The following is a 17,940-nucleotide window of genomic DNA, read 5'->3' on the forward strand; positions in this document are numbered from 1 at the left end:
AACTCTTTTTTTCTTTTTTTCGTTTCTGTTTTCTTCAATTCTACTAACTAATATGCAGGAGCAGTAATGCACTAAACCGGAAACATACGCAGTAAATATAATAAACGTAATGGCACCACTTTTTCATTGACTTACAGCAACACCAAGTGCGATGAATGATTGTGTTAACAGGATCTCAATCTCAAAACGTAAGCAGAGATAAGAAGAGATGTACGATCTACAACGGAGAGGAAAACTCCTCCTACAGTTGCTAGTAACACACTCGTGGGAAGGTAGAAATTGAAGAAATAGGTAAATTATTCCTTCATGATGACGGAAAAAACATTCACATGCGCACCATCTGTATCTGTGACTTCGTTGAAAAAAAGGTAATTTACCACCAGATGGCGCGTATCCGTTTCTACTACTAATGGACAAGCATTCATTATGTATTGCCATTTGCTCTAGCAGTGATCGTTCTCATAGTGTAGACGGTAGTGAGATCTTATCTTGTTTTTTTTTTTGTTGCTGAAGGGACGCTACGCAGTTTTCTACCTTGCTGTTACGCTTAACAATCCTGACTGATTTCTGGCCACTTACTACCTCCTGATTTACTGTACTATCTTTATCGAGCCCACCACCGTAAAAAAAAACAAACCTCCTGGTACAAAAAGAGAAGCAAAAATATACTCCGCTATAACACTGTAGATTCACAACTACAGCTACACAGAATGTAGAAAATTGTGTACCAATGGGAAAAGTAATAATATTGGTACGTAAAAAGAAAGGACAACGAAATTAATGAGCAAATTGTGTGGTTTGTTAGGTTTAATAAGACACAGTTCTCATGCTTAATAATATTCGCGATTTGATTGATCTTGGCATTGCGTGTTTCCTCCTACTCTCTTTCTTTTGTGTGTGTTTTTTTTACTTTCGTTCACCTCTTAACGATGGAATATTTCTACAAAGATATGGTGTATAAATAAATTCTTCCCATTTTGTTTTACTTGCTAAAATTGCTTTTTCCTGGTTTAAAGGGCTAAAACCAATAGCTGATGAGCACAAGGTAAATACGCGTTGTGCAGAGACGCTTGTTAATCAAACGAAACAAAGAAATACAATTCGGCCCTCCCAGAAGAAAAGAAAAAAAAAACAGATCAATTTCTCTGTGGAACAAGTTACCACATAGTGGATTAGCGTCCGTGCGGTAACGGCGGATAAAGTTAAAAACGGATATGCAGAGGATCGCGCAGATTATTTTGTGTTCGCTGTTGTACACACACACCGTTGCCCATCGATTCGCACACCGTTTTTTGGTTGGATGTCATTGTTTTTTTTTTTGTTACAAGTTAATAAAGTGTTTCACTCTTGTTTGCTTTTGTTTGCATTTTGTTTAGTTGTTTTTTGTTGCTTATTTTTTATCCTGGTTTTTCTTTTTTTTCTATTACAACACACTTGTTTTTTTTTTTCTTGCACAAACACTTTCCTTCTTCCCACTAAGAGACTGATTTGTTTTTTGTAGGAACGGAACGTAATTTAAATACGAAGGATACAATAAATTGTAGTAAATAATAATCACAACCTCCAAGAGGAAAGAAGGAATTTATTATGATGTGAGTAATGCATGTATGCGTGTGTGTGTGTGTGTGTGTGTGTGTGTGTGCGTATGTTGAGCTTTATTCAATCGCTGTTTTCACTGTAGACTAAATAAATTAAAGCTAAAGCTATTTCATAGGTTGCACATCATTCTCAAGTACATACGGTTTTCCATCTACCCATCGTAAAAGTAACATTCAACTGAGTGTGTGTTCTTAGTATAAATTGTATGTATGTTTGATTTTCGTCCGAATACTATGGACGCACACCCCCCCAAAAAAAAAGGAATCTTTTCTGTTTAACAATATTTCAATACTTAAAAAAGAAAATAAGAAAAACATTCAAAAGCACATAAGAGTGGTGATGGTGACTTCCATCCGCACCTTCCATTTGCTAATAACGGTGATGGGTAAATCAAGGAAAACAACAGACTAATAACTGATTGTTGTTTGTTGAGACTTTAACCAGTCTGTAAACTTCGCACGCTAAGCAGTTACGCAAAAATAAAGATTCATAAGGCCCAGAGCAGGTTACCACGTGTGCATACAAAAAAAGTATACTAATATAAACGTAATTGCATTGCATTTTAGTATGCGCCCTATGTGGTGTTTTTCTATTCAGAGTGCCCAAAGGAAGGATAAAGCCGCATCAGAGAGAGAGAGTGTGTGTGTGAGAGAGAGAGAAATAAAGAGAGAGAGAGAGAGAAAATGTGATGGAATTTGTTTGTGTTTTTCGGTTTAAGCATCACTTTTGTATGAATTTTTTCTGCCATTTTTTGATTATTATACACTGTCTTATCTTACTGTATTTTCCTCCTTTAATGTTTACTGGTTTCTTCTATCGACTTCTGTTACTCTGTTCATGCTCTGTACCATCTCTCTCTGTTATTTTTAATAATTCAATTCATTGTATACCGAAAGTAATCTGTTACAGTGCAGCAATGCGCATTAGAGCGCATAAGGGCAAAAACATAATCGCAAAGAACACAGTTTGCAAATTCTATTCTTTGTATCGTAATTGTTAATTTTGACAGCCTTTGAGTATCATGACACGTATTTTTTTTTATTGTATTTTAATAATTGTTTTTACAACAAAACGTAACTATTTTTCCTGCCTTTATGATGCTCCTTCCTTTTCCATAAGTATACTACTTTGTGACTGGATGATGTTATTTGGAATGTGTTTCACTAGTACTTGTTTTAATGTGTAATATTTTGCAATTACCTGGAGGAGAGAGAACGAAATGTAGACAGCAACAACAAAAAAGATAAATGTAATTTAAAAAAAAACACTAATAATTATGAGCAAAGTGGTTTACAAACAGCCTGCGTTTTAAAGGTTCCATCTTATTCCATTGCAAGAAAGCCTACATTTTAAGCCTACACATGTTGCCTTCAAATAAAACAAAACTAATTGTGCAAAAAACTTAATCAAAATTGCTTCAACTCAATCGCTCCGTTTACTATTCTCGTTGTGCCTTGGTTTGCCACCATTTTGTTCTAATCGTAATTGCTGTTGTTGTGTGTGGGGTATGGCCATTTTGTTTTACCTTCGTTTTTTGTTTACACAAGATTTAGTAGATGCAACAGCAGTTCGCCATTTCATTTGAAACCTAATCGCATTGTTTTTGCAGTAATTTAACAACTTATTATCACACAAGATCGTTCGTGAGGAGCTAACTCCTTTATAATCGTTGAATGTGGTACATTTGTGTGTTTGTGGATCTTATTTTCTTAACTGACTTGAAATTAAAAAAAAAATCTTCAATCCCTGTTTATGCGGAGGGTTTGTTGTTTGTTAAACCGTTCATCTGCGGAAAACGTGAAACACAAACGCCAATAAACATAAATACGTTTTCAACAGCCTACTGCGAGCCACGAGGTGCTCTAAGAGGATGGTATGGTAAACAACCGTTAACATATGCGCCAGCTTTCATGCTAGTCGACAGCCCCTTTCGCTGTTCAGCGCCTACTGCCACCAATTTACATTACACAACATATAAGTATTGCACTAGTGTAGAGTCATCCGCATCACACATATGCTAAGATGTATACTGAGTTATACTGAGATGGGGCTTTGTGTTTCATAAGGAACAAAAAAACGAAATGGTAATCATTTCCGGATTTGGGATGGTCACAAGCTCAAGAGGAACCGAACACAGAAACTACTATTGCCGCATATAATGTCCTATAGGCAGGACGCGTCCGTTTGAAGGGAAACGTTCAAGGTTCACGATTGGCAAAAGGTGTTTGGCACTAAACTGAACAGAACAGAATAGAACTGGCGTATAAACAGAAAATAATCTAAATCCATCACGTTATCCCATCGAAGACCAAGGCAATTCCCCAATCTCTTCCCAGTACCAGCTTAAGGTTAGTATACGCGAGCTAATAGCGCCGATAGACGAATAAAATATGCCTCTTTTTGCCGTTTACTTCAATAAAGTTTACTTTTTTGTTTTAGGTTCAAAATGTATCAAGAAGGAATTAGTAGATACTGGAAGGACTACACAAAACTGTACTGGAAGACGAAAGTCAGGATCTCCTTTCCTTGCTATATAAGGAATACACAGAAAACACAGACAAAATCGGGGGAGCCTCTCCGTTCACAACTCATCCAAACCGAGAGGTACTGTGGAACACAAATGTCGGTGGCTTTAATCTTATCACTAAGAGACATAACTCCTCATGAATAACTCAGCTTCATTGCAGAAAAAGGAACAGAAGGACACACAGAGCAAGAGAAAGAGAGAGAGAGACAGACAGAGAGAGTGTGTGTGCCTGGTGTGTGATTGCATTTGAATGTTACAACATTAATTAGTTTGTTTCTTCATTTTGTAATGGTTCAAATATGTCTCTTATTCGTGTATGTTTACTTGACATTGCTAAAAACAATACAAGACGGCACCTTCACCAGACGTTTTTGTTGCCCATTGAGCACATTTTTTTGCATTAATGGTTTACAAATGTAAAGCACCACATAATTTTGTTGTCCATTTCCCTATCCTCCATTTGCTGCAATCCCTCCTCCAATTCTAACCTTCTTACCTGGTAAGGGTCTACATCTGCCAGTCTGATTTACCGTCCTTCTTCCCATAAATCATCATCTGTTTCTCTGCTCCATCACACACAACACACACGGCAAAACAAAACCACCTACGAGGTAAATGTACTAGTTATACAGCTCGTGTTTTTTTTTGTATCATCTTTCTTCTATTTGGGACGTTTTATTTAAGAATCAAATATGTGTGCGAAGTTATTCCGCTTGTGTGTCTCGGTATGTGTGTGTGTGTGTGTGTGTTTGTGTATGGAAAAATAGTATATCACAAATTTATCATCATAGATAAGTGTTTCCATACTTGCAATAATTCTTCCTTTCTGTGTTTGCACTCTTTCCTGAACTGGGCACTTTGGGAGTTTTGTTGACTTCACACACCCTCCCCACACAAGCATGGTAATAGTAATAGTAGTTGTTGTTGTGTAGTAATAGTAGTTGTAGTGATAAGGATGATATTTTGCATTCAGTTGTAAGTTTGGGGGGGGAGGAGGGAGTTGTCCTAACAGACATTACCCAAAAAAAAAAAAAAAAAATACCACTCCTTTCTCTTTTAAATACTACTGCTGCTGAATTCCTTTATGTACTTTACGCACTACTTTCGTCTTACACTTTAATTCTCTCACATTTGATTGGTGGCAGATGCTTACAAAGGTATGCTTATCAGCTAAATATATATTATATACGGTCATAGAGGTTCAACGGGCCCAACCTACACCTATAAATGAGGGAAAGGGAAGGGGCGTTGGGGGATACATTTGTTTTTCGGGACAAATGTGTTGGGGGGACACATTTGAGTCGGGGAGAAGACGATACTTTTGAGCACGGCTTGTACATGTTTTACAATACGCTTATATTGCCTTGCGATAGACGATAGAGATACCGAAAACTGGAATATCGAAATAACGCACACGTACACTTTTGCTTTGTGCTCCCATCTTTGATGCTTTGCTCTCCTCCATTCGAATTCAATTCACCGCTCACTGTGCTGCCGCCGCGACATTAACTTAATTTCACTGGTAATACAATCCATTCCCGTGCTTTTTTGTTTTTACTTATAATGTTTTGTTCGCGCGCATTTAGCGGAAAGTGCATAAGATTCATTATTTTTCCGTTTCGTGTTTGTAGTTTAGCTCTTTGCTTCTCTTATAGAAAACTAGCGTTCCCGGAGTGTATTTTGCGGAGTGTGTATGACATGAAGCTGACATTAGCGTACAACAATATAGCATTTTAATCTTACAAAACCTAACCGACCCGGGAGGGGGTTCGGGGGGGCTGCGTAGAATGCGCACAGTATCGGCCCGTTTGATCACCCCTATGATATGACCATTCAGCTAAGTAATCCTTCTTGGAATTCTGTGTTCTGTGTATGTGTGTGTGTGTCCTGCTCTGATGCGTCTCATTGTGCGACTTGTGTCTTTTGCCTATTTGTTCAGCATAGAAAAAGAGTATTGTATTACACACACACGAAAAAAAAACAAAGACTTATAATCGTAACTAATCCTGCGTTGCGGTGTTAATGGTTGTGATGATGTGTGCCGATGTATCGAATACTTATGAAAAAAGAAGAAGATCGTTGTCTTACGCAACTATAATCATTGTGCTTTGCCACACCACAATTGCACTCTTTGCCCTTCCGCGTACAACTGAACTAGATAATATAATTAACAACAAAATGGCTTTTTTAGGTTGTGTGAGTGTGCTAATTTTTGTATTCCTCTTCTAGCTGATTGTTTTATTTGCAACAACAAGAACAACAACAAAAACCCCACACACAACCGGTTCAAATCAAATGCACAAAAATATCCTCGATCACGATCTCTCGTTTTGTGCATAATATGCACAAGGGGAATAGTGAGTTTACATCGCTATTCCCTGTTATAGGCACTTTATACATTGCTTTGCCGGTGTTTTTTTTTATTTTTGAGAAAGAGACTCCGGATATTTCTACATATACATATATGTATATACATATATATTTTTTTGGAAAGTACGGCTTTGCAAAAGTGAAATCTTTCCTTCAATTTTTTCTACTCTCACTACAACTCGCTCCCTGCATTACACACAATCCCCTGGTGCTGTCTTGGCGTTCGTACTTTGGTTGAGATTGGTTTTTTGTTTGTTTGTTTCGTTTGCCTTCTAGTTCCTGCTTTCTTCCATGCCCCCTCCCGTCCACGGCACAATACATATGTAAATATATGCATAGCACATAATTGAGACAGCACACAGGTGTTATTGCATTTCGTATGGCTTAGCACATAACAGCAAAACAGCAAGTACAGCTACATAGTTAATTAATCGCGGAATGCAAATACAAAGTACAATGGTTAAATAATTTATAATCCTTCTGATAGCTTGCAACATAACAAGGCATGTGCCCACACATGCACACGGCATATATGCTTAATAAAAACAAGGTTCATACAGTGCTGAACGAACTCGTTCGCTTCGTTACTTATGTTTCCTGTGATTCAGTCTCTAAACGAACGTTACCGGAGTAGTAAGGACATAAACGTGGTCACGTTAGATTGCAGCGACACGACAGAGCAAATATTATAGCACACACACACACACACATACACCTTAAGGAAAGGCAAAGCTTAAACACATCTTTACTAACAAACCCTGCTCACATACCCACGACATATTAAGTTTAGTAAACGGTTGCGCCTCACATTCCCTGGACTGGCTAACTTAATATGTTTTCACCCTGCTATTGAAAGCGTTACGGAGACAACATAAGGCTTTTGACTTGATTTTTTCGAAACACACACACATACACGCACGTATCACATGCTTGGGGGGGGGGGGGGGTGTTATGGTATTCTGAAATGTCTCGAGCAGATGGAATCGCATGATATTACTTGCTGCTGCCTGAATTGTGTCAAGTGCACCCTCGCTACATCCATGAATATTTCACAATAGGAACAAAAATTTGGTTTACTAATCCGTTAAGCAATCTACTAGCACTACTCCTTCTCTCTCCCTAGCTTGATTCTGTGCTTTATTCTCTAAACTTCACTATCGTTTTCATCTGGTTTTTTTTTTCAAATAATGGACTACAATGGCTTCCGACAAAGTTATCATCAAGCGTTTCCCGTTTGTTAGTTATTGTTTCCTCACGTATGTGTTTTTTTTTCTCTTAATCCACAAATCAAACAATTTTTTTTCGTTCGTTGCACAACACTTTTCGATTTTGAACACAAAAAACACAAAACAAAAAATAAACAAAACAAAATCCCTATATGGCTAGAAGCGCAAGTGTGACTTAACAACGTATTGGAAAACGAAATCAATCATTAATGAACTAGAGGTTCGTGACTTTTTTGTTACTCTGCTTTTTTTCTCTCTCTCTCGTTCCCACTCTCTTTTTTGTCTCATACATTCCAACTGGTAAAAACCGTTTGTTTGTTTTTTTCTGTTTTCGTTTTTTTTTGTTTTACACTAATTGCTCAATGTCTTTCCTGGTCGATTTGGTTTTGTTGTTGAGTTTGTTTTTGATTTTGCTTATCATAAGTGCATCTTTATTTTATTTTCTTCTGTTTCCTTGTCCTACTAACACGATAGGCATATGTGATTATTTCTCTTCCTCTTCCTCTTCCTCTTCCTCTTTCTCTCTCACTCTCTCTCTCTCTCTATGTTCCTCAATTTTATTATTATGTTCGTGTGTTTTTTTTAAATTCCATACACTCATCCATTCACTCAGTGGTGCATACTTTCAATATCTTATGTATTACGTTAAATTATTAATTCGTTCGCTCTCTTTCTTTCTCTCTCTCTCTCTGCAGGTCTTTTTAATCTCACATTGTTATTTCAGAAACAAAACAGTCATAGCTAAAACCGAGCAAAACAGTAAACATTAAAAAAAAACAAATAGAGAACCTTGGACGACGAGGTACGGAGATTTGCGAGCGGCGATTCTTACCGGTGCTGTGTAAGTCTATGGAAAGCGCGAATGTGAATCAGCTACATTAGCTACTGGCTTAGCTGTCATTTGGTTAGGACCGTTGGCCGTTGATGCATCAAAAACGCGAGAGACAGTCGACACACGACGTCCACTGCAGACACACACCTGCCGGCTGTTGCTGCCCACTGAAGTACCCATGACTTCCGTGCGCAAATATAAAACGAAGGTAAGTAGGACGCACGGCACGGGTAGAACTAGGCAACGGCACGTCGCATATGGCGCGCTTGTGCGATGGGAGCGCGAAATAAGGTGCACATTGAAATAGAAAATGATAGAATGAATCATTCTACTACTCATTTTCTTGACTAATTTCTTAATTCTATGTTTCCTTTTTTTTTAGTTTTTGATTTCATCATTTTCCTGTTTTGGTTTTACGTTTTTTTTGCTTTTTGTTTGTTTGTTTTGTTGTTCTTATTCATTACGGTACACTTCTCTTCCTTAGAAACTATTCTTATGCACGCGCTACGTATGTGATTTATGACCTCACATCAGGTCCGAGGGGGGGAAGGGGCAGGGGGTATTGGTTACTTAGTGTACTACACTTTATTAATTTGCTTTGTTTGGCTGAGTGTATGCAATGTCTGTGTCTCTTCTATTCACAAAACAGCCGATTCTACAAGCGTCATAAAAGGAAATGTTTTTTTTGTTGTTGCTTTTGATATATCCATATTGTATTGTATATGTAGATATATGTTTATGTATTTCATTATTCCACAGCTCTGTTCTTCGCATTATTCTTCCTCCACTATTTAGAGCTAGTACTGTTTCTTCCGACTTTCCCATTACTTCGAAACAGAAATAAAAAGAAGAGGGACTACTCTCCGTACAAGGAAGAAAGTGGATGGATATAATTTATGTTAAAACAAAAATAGAAAGGAGAAAAATCACTTAAGACAAATGCTAAATATCTACAATCTGTATATGCATCGAGTACTCAATAACTTATAGCAATAATAACATTATTAGCTTTCGATTTCATTTGTAGCACACTTCCGTTTGTATTATATTACTTCATTTCACCAACAATGCAGGAGAAGCAAATTTTGGTCAACTTCTCACTAACCGCTCGCCGCTACATGTACCTTATTCATATCACACCCTGTGTTTCACTACTAAATCATCGTTTGAGATTTTCTCATGATGAGGCGGAAGGAAAATAGTTCTCGCTTGGGAGAGAAAAAGGGGTGGGGAAGAGTTTGTATTTTTCGTTAAACAAAAATCAACAAAACAAATTGGCTTCGACCTAACTCGCTTGCTAGACTTACTAGAACTAGATTTTTCTCTTTGACTTGAAATGTATCTTGCGGGCTCGAGTCATTTGGAACCTACGTACATACACACGTACATAGCATTCTTTAAGTTTTGTCTCGATTTTTGCTGTTTTTTTTTTGTATTTTTGACAAGACCATTTTGTTGTATTATTAATGTGCTTTCGCGTTCTTGCTCAAAATGTCTTGTTTGTTTTTTTTTTTGTTTTGCTTTCTATCCAATTAATTATTCCATCTCATGTCGTCCATTCTTCTCAAATATATATAATATATTATTTAAATTGTATAAGATTATATTGTTTAAAAAATGATAAAAACATTCACAACACCTTAATACTACGCCAGACGCGAAACCGCTGACTTTCAAAAGACACTTTTTAGGTTTCTTTTTTTTTGCTTTTTGTTTTACGCCATCATTTCCCCTTTCTCGTCTGTTTATCGCTTTCCAGTGTTAATTTCGCAGGTTTTGCGCTTTTGTCTTCAGCTACCCACACCATCATTTTTAAACCATTGATGAACGTACTTCATCCGCAACACAATATTTTGTTTGGATTTACGAATGTGTGTTGACTTGCCATATTTCTTGTTTGCACAAACAGCCAGCAGCGCAGCTTTAAAACTATTTAAATTCTGCGAGAGAAATAGGATGGGAAAAGAATGTTCGTATCTTAATGTAAACGTTAAGCCGTTGCGTGTCGTACGATTAATGTAACTCAATTGGGTATAGGCAAATGGTGTTGTTGGTTGAACAAATTAAAATATGGTAATAGTGAACAAGCGAACAAGTTTCATCTGCTTTATAACATCTACCACTATCACTACGGGAGGAGGCATCAAATTTTGATCATTATAGCTTACCTTAACTATCTTAAGATCAATGTATTACTTTTTTGGGATGTGTCATCTGGCTTCTTCAATGCGCGCGCAGGAAACAATGACGACGACGACGATGAGGAGAGGGAGCTGAGCTCTTAACGCCGTATTCATCATACTTTTATCACCTATATGCATGTGCAGTGTTAAAACGTTCGTTACTTCTTCCGTTCGGAGAGGTGGAGTAGCAGCAGTGTTGGATTTCGAGCCAGTTTAGTTGGTTAGTTGCGCTCAGCAGCAATGGTGCTGTTTCGCAATCATCAGTTCAATTCCGTCCCGAGCAAGCTCTCCGGAAGCAGCGAATTCAGGCTTGCCTGTGTGCCCCGATCACCGGGACCACCGTCAAGCGTGTTCCACAGGTTAGAGCTAGTGTTGCCCGTGCCCCAAGAGTTCGAGCTCCACGTATCTGTGCAAAATCGCATTGAGATTTAAACATTAATAACACTGAAATTGATCTGCAAAAAAAAATCCGTATCATTTTATCCCCTACTTACCCTGAACGACGGAATTGGAACGTCCAACCATGGGTTGTGATTGTGCTGCAGCACTGAGGCGCCAATTCTGTCCACCGCCACCGGTCAGTCCGTTCGCCATACCATTGCTGGTACCTACGAGATGGGGCAGGATGTACTGTATGTCACTTTCGTTGGGTATTTCCGCACAGATGGTCGTGTTGCCCAACTGACAGTTGTTGAGTGCCAGCTGAGCTTTCTGCGCCTCCTCTCGGGTGCCATATTTGCACAGTGCAATACCGTGGTTCAAGAAGAGTTGGAAATTTATGACCGGACCGTGCTGCAAGCACAATGTGCGCAAAGTTGAGCCCTCAATCTGTAGATGTAGAAAAAAGGTAAAATATTACAAAATGATTATTTCAAAACATTAAAACGACTACAACACACGCAAACGTGCTTTCAAAACAACAAAAACATACTTGTGCGGTAAGATTTTTGAGCATAATCCATGTCGATGACCACGAGTTAGCTGATGGTCCGCCACTGTTCCACGTATTGCTGCCACTGGCTTGGGTGCTCGGTGTATTCCAACCGTTCGTATCCATCTTACCGCCGGCGCCTGCTTTACCAATGCCTCCCATCATACCGACACCGCGTGCTTTAGCACCGTTTCCACCACCACCGAGCGGCGTTTCCCACAAGTCCGCCGGAGGCATGGTCGGTGTGTTTGGGTCTTGCCAAGGGTTCTTCTGCACCTTGCCGCCATAATTGCCGCCCTGTACGCTACCACTGGATGGATTGAAGCTCCAGGGAGATTCAGTTGGTGATGATTTACTGTTGTTTGCGCCACTACCAGAACCACCACCGAACAGATTCGACTCCTTGGCGGCAGCAATCGATAGCGGATTGCGTGCAACACTACCCGGTGTTATTGTTGGATCATCCTCAATTCGCGTCGCTTGTGTGCCCTATAGGAGCAGGGAGTGAAGTCATGAATAAACTTAATCAAAAGTTCCAAGAACAAGGGTAAAGGACGCGCATTGCATTACCTTCCATGGTTTACCAGGTTCGAATTCGGGCACCAGATCACTGAACGCATCGTTACCTCCGGGCCAATCCTTGTTGTCCTGTGAGCTCGAGTCCGGCCAACCATCCCCTAGATTGTTACGCCCGTTCGACCAAGTTCTAATCGATCGCATACGCAAAAAGAAACAACAAGTTGTGAGTTGAAGCCACAAATTTACATTTAACCACCGTCGCTGCTTAATTACCCGTCATCGATGCCCGATCCGGACGGACCAGATTTGGAGCTTGCACCTGGCGCGCGGACAAAATCTGTCAGATCCGAAGCATCCTTGTCGAGACCGCCGGCAGAGGCGCTATTCGGCGGAAGTTTCCATTTCTGCAACCGCGACTGTTGACTAGTATTACCGCTGGATGGGAATGGCACACCGCCGCTCTCTTTCAGTGCCATCTCGGCGAAGCTACCCGGTAGCCCGGTTAGATCGGACGGTCCGCGGAAGAGATCGGTGCCGGGATGATTACCGCCACCACCGGCTGCAATCGCTGACACGTTCACATTGGCCGCATTCAGACTGCCCGGATGAGGCGGTTGCTGTTGGTGTTGCTGATGTTGTTGCTGTTGCTGCTGTTGCTTCAAATAATTTGCCTGCTGCATGTTGATTTGATTCTGCAAGCTCGCTATCTGTGACTTCAGCTTGTTAATGGCAATGGACATTTGTACGGCGTTCACACCACCACCGCCACCGGTACGACTCAGATTGTTTTGCATAACATTCAATTGCTAAAATTGGATGGTGTCAAATAGATAACGTAAAAAATTTAGTTAATCATTGAATATTAGCAGGATTCTAGTCAATAATTAACTTGGATTGAGATTAATTAAGATGAGCAAAGGATGAATTCCGTTCATTCTAAATAAATACCATACGATCGTTAAAATCTGTTCGCTGCTTCGCGATTTAATTCGTCCAGGTCAGCTACAAGCGGTTTGTGCCTTACCTTAATGTGAGTCAGCAACTGATTAAGAAGCATCAGCGTCTGAGGCGCTAACGGTTGGTTGAGAATCTGATTCTCCAGGTACCCGTTCTGGACGGCCAGCTGTATTTGTTGAACCAACAGGCGCAAATGGTGGTTCGATATTTGTTGCGATTGTGCATTCGACTGATTCAATCCACCGCCACCACCACCGCTGCCGAGTGCTCCCGGTTGTTGCTGCTGCTGCTGCTGTTGTTGCCCTCCAAACACTCCTGCACCTGCACCTGGAGGACCACCACCACCAACGGGACCACCGCCGTTACCACCAGCACCCCCATGACCGGCGCCACCACCAAACTTCATGCTGTTGAAGGAACCGCCACCGGCTGCAGATCCATTTCCGCCCCCGAAAACGCCACCACCAAGATTCTGATTGTTCTGCAAATGTAGGATACACAACAAAAAGGTCACAATTTGAACACACAATAAAATGGGGATTGCCCCAAGGGTATCGTTATACCTGTGGGAACGCCATGGGACCAACACCGGCCGCAGCTGCAGCAAAACGCCCGCTTACGCCACCGCCGCCCACAAACTGATCACCCGCGCCGAATCCACCGTGACCACCATCCGGACGCCGGGACCAATCCGAACCACCGCCGCCGCCACCGCTGCTGCGATGCAGAAACTCCAACGATTCCTCCACGTTCATGTTCGTCATACGCAGAACACTCTCCACGTCTTCCTTTTTGAAACCCATATCGCACAACTGCCGATAGGGCTTGCTGCACCGTATGATCTCGAGCGTATTCATTTTGTTACCGTTCGGGGGTAATTTGCTCTGCGGTGGCATTCCCCAGTCCGAGTTGCCCATATCCATTCCACCCGGGCCACTATTAGCACCACCGGGAGCACCATCGTTCCACCCACTGCCACCGCCGCCACCACCTCCGGAGGACATTTTTCCTTTGTTGTTCCAATTGTTACCGTCGTTCCACAGGGAATTTCCGCCCATTCCACCACCAGGCGGTTTTTCGTCTCCCCAATTGTTTCCTCCCGCTCCGGACGGTACATCATCCGCGCCCCAGTTGCCCGCTCCACCACGCGGTCCAGCTCCGAGTGCGGCTGCCGGGTTCTGACCCCACAGGCTGTCCGGTTTCATTGGGCCGCCCGGTCCGACGCCACGACCAACCAGTCCACCGTTGCCGGGCAGGTTACCACCACCACCGACCATCGCATTCCGGTGCATCAGATTGCGACCCATGCCACCGTCCGCACCCGGTGGACCACCAAGACCACCGCCACTGTTATCATTCCAGCCCGATACGTTGCCGGAATTTTGTCTGTTGAGCGCATTCTGACCCCATAGGGCAGTACCGTCATCCATGTTGTTGCGACGCACGCCTCCAACCACCGGTGGTCCACCACCCGCATTTGGATCGTCCCATCCCGAGCCGGCAATCAGCTTGGCGCCGCCACCAACCCCACCAGCCACACCATTATTAACCGAGCCGAGCGGATTATTCGAAGGCCACTGATTACTGCCGCCCTGTCCACCCACGCCACCGGTCGGTGTTCCCGGTGTGGTGGCCGTCGGTGGCATCTTCTGCTGCATGCTCGACATCTGGTGCTGATCCCATAGACCAACGTTTCCGTTCAGCCGGCCAGATATGCCGCGCGGGTCACCACGGATCTCGCGGTTACTGTCCATAGCGCTGGCGATGCGTATGTTGCGCATATCGAGCCCGGTAGGATCGAGACCTCCAGCTGCTACCGGATTACCGCCAACGCGACCATCTGCTGCACCACCGGCACCACCGGCACTACCACCACCGCCTCCAGTCGCTCCCCATGCACCGCTACCACCGGCAGCCCCTGCACCGGCACCAATTCCTGAGCCCCACTCGTTATCCTTCTTCAGTCCGGCCGCTACATTTGGTGCCATCGCACCGACACCACCGGGTGCGCCACCTCCGGTACCGCTCCACATACCGGCGGCACCAGCTCCCACTCCAGCTCCACCCACTCCACCTGAGTTCCACGGTGGTTGCTGTGATTGCTGCTGGCCGGCAAGCTGTTGCGATTGCTGCGGTCCCGGAGGCTGATCGCGCATGCCAACACCTGGCCCACCCGGACCAGCTGCTGCACCCATCGATCCGTTCCATCCGGACGCCGGTTCGTTGGCTTCATCATCCTCGCCCCAGGTGCCGCCGTAGTTGTTTGCTGGGCCCCAGGGTGTCTTTTGGACGGGTGGCTGTTGTTGCGGCAGCTGCCCACCGTTGCGTAGATTCGCTTCCCAAAGCTCCGTACCCGTGTTTGTCTTCCACATGGGAATGCCTGCCATCGGACCACTGGTGGCACTGTTTGGGTCCGTTTTACTGCCGGGTTCCGGGGATAATGGCACCTCCCATAGTGTGTCCTGATCCACGTTCTCCGAGCCCCATCCATCCTGGGCGAACAGTGACTCGCGCAGGGAGTTCAAATGCTCTAGCTGGTTTTTGGCGGCGCTCGACTGCACCACGGCACCGCCTGCACCGCCAGCAGCTGCCGCTGCAGATCCAGATGCACCAGCACTTCCTGCGTCCGGTTGTCCCGGCTGCCCAGCAACTTGTGCTGCTGCTCCAACTTGCTGTTGCTGCGACACCGCTGCTGCAACGCCTTGCTGATCTTGCTGAGGACCTGCGCCAGCATTGTTTCCATTGCCTGCTACTCCCGCACCTGGTACACCTTGCGAAGCCGATGGAGCTTGTGCGTTTCCTCCCGGTCCATTCCAAGAACCTCCGGCGCCTCCGTTACCGCCATTACCTCCACTGCTACCACTTCCTTCCGGAGCACCGCTATTCGGATTTCCCGATGGTGCGTTGTTTTTCAATGTCTGTCCGCCTGGGCCTGGTCCATTCTGCTGGCCTGCACCACCCCATGCACCGGTGGTGGGTGGTACACCCACACCCGCACCTTGCTGCTGCGGACCTCCGGGTGCACCGACAGCCGCATTCGATTGTTGCGCAGAGCCGCCACCACCACCAATCGGTCCCCAGGTGCTACCGGTTGGATTATTCGTAGCAGCAGGCGTACCCCAGGCACTTGTACCATTGTTAATGGAATCTTCCCCACCGCCTACCAACCTTAGCCGTATGCAACGCGGTGATACCAGTTGGCGAATGGACGATTCCAGCTGCGTCAAACGCACCAGTTCTGCAAACTGTACGAAATTGCTGCTTGCAACTTTCAGTCGAGCTTGCAGCTGATATTGATCTTTCTCTTTGATCCTGCTGCTGCTTTGCTGCAGCTTCTGTTCTGATTCCGTCTTTTCCGTTACATTATCATTATTATCCTTGTGTTTCAGTGGTGGTTCGCGTATGGAATTCTTAATTGCTATAATTTGGTCATCACCCAGCTGCTGTGCTTTCTTCTCCATCTCTGGCATCATCTGCTCTAGCTTCTTATCTTCCGCTTCACAAATTACGCTAAGTTTAGTTTTGTTTACAGCTATCAGGTAATGAGATAAATCACATTTCATATTCACAGTGTCATTTTCGTTATTCTGCATCTCTTCCTCGCCCTTCTGATCGCCAATCGCCATCGTTCTTCTGAACACGGGGGATGCTGTTGATACGCCTGATGATGACGTTGATGATTAACTTCAAATGATACTACACACGTGCACACACAGTATAACAGCGTTGCTGCGGCTATCCCCTTACTGCCGCACTGCTTCCAATGATAATAACGTTACGGACTCTTGTACTTCCCTCGAACGACGGGAGGATGTTGTATGTTTTGTTGTGATGAGTTTGTGTCTTTCTCCGAAAGAACTTTTTTTTAAATACCACAAAGGCCGGCGTTGTCGATCGTGTGTGCGTCCTTCGTCACGCAGAAACCACCGGGCGATGCGAAAAACTGTCTGAACGGTTTTAGTCTAGTGGCTGGTTTCACGTGGATTTGTGCGTCCGCTAAGGAACACTGGCACATAATAAAGGAAATTAATATCACCTTTTCTCTATCTTTCGCCTGCTTGCCTTACGCTTCTTCCAGCAGGATAGCCACACGCACGCAATGAATGGTTTTGGCGATGGAGAGATGAGCAAAGTTTAATGCCAAAGCTTGGAAAGAGGACCAATTGGTGCCCAACGCCCTGGCTTGGCGGTTGTTAACCACGATCAAAACAGTTAGCTACTTTAAGAGAGGATGATGTCGATGCAACAATCCCTGATTGTGTGTGATTTCAGACTCATAGATCGATTGTGTGGTAGTAGTAATAGTAGTAGTAATAATGGATAATAGGTTTGGTATAGCAGTTCCCGATGTGGTTCTACTCCTTCTTTTTTGTGACGTATGTTATCGTCGTAACTGCTACCGATTCCTTCACACTACTGCTGGACTTTTGCTACAATAGTATTCCGTTTTTTTCCAACCCGTTCAACAACGACCAGTAAGTCGTCAATAGTGGTGATGCTGGTTGAGTTTGATGCAGTATTGTAACATCGAGCAATAATTTGTTTTCCTTTTTTGTTTAAGTAAATTCATAAAAGCGTATTCAGACTTGTTGGTGAAGTAGTGTTGAGTAATGGCAACACAGCAACAATTATTATGCTACGTTCGACTATATATGCTGCTGGTGGTTGGTTGTAGTAGAAGGTATTAGAAGTAATAGTAATATAGTTGCGGTAGTGTACTAGTAATAAGATCAATTGCAGTGCGCTACAGCCTGCTAAGCGTTTTTTTGTTTGTTTTGTTTTACCACGGAGTGTTT

At 43.2% G+C, this 17,940-nt stretch overlaps 1 protein-coding gene across 1 annotated transcript; it reads right to left on the bottom strand.

The window, feature by feature from the left end:
* Positions 1 to 10,997: 10,997 nt before the first annotated feature.
* Positions 10,998 to 16,770, bottom strand: LOC128712350 (protein Gawky-like). The gene is made up of 7 exons (XM_053807245.1): positions 13,708 to 16,770; positions 13,212 to 13,625; positions 12,461 to 12,993; positions 12,239 to 12,374; positions 11,669 to 12,157; positions 11,232 to 11,565; positions 10,998 to 11,143 (listed from the first exon to the last, which is right to left on the bottom strand). Exons 1-7 carry the CDS (start codon positions 16,768 to 16,770, stop codon positions 10,998 to 11,000), a joined length of 5,115 nt encoding a protein of 1,704 aa, XP_053663220.1.
* Between the last annotated feature and the right edge of the window lie 1,170 nt (positions 16,771 to 17,940).

The sequence above is a fragment of the Anopheles marshallii genome, chromosome 3 (assembly GCF_943734725.1).
Source record: "Anopheles marshallii chromosome 3, idAnoMarsDA_429_01, whole genome shotgun sequence".
Taxonomy (NCBI): domain Eukaryota; kingdom Metazoa; phylum Arthropoda; class Insecta; order Diptera; family Culicidae; genus Anopheles; species Anopheles marshallii.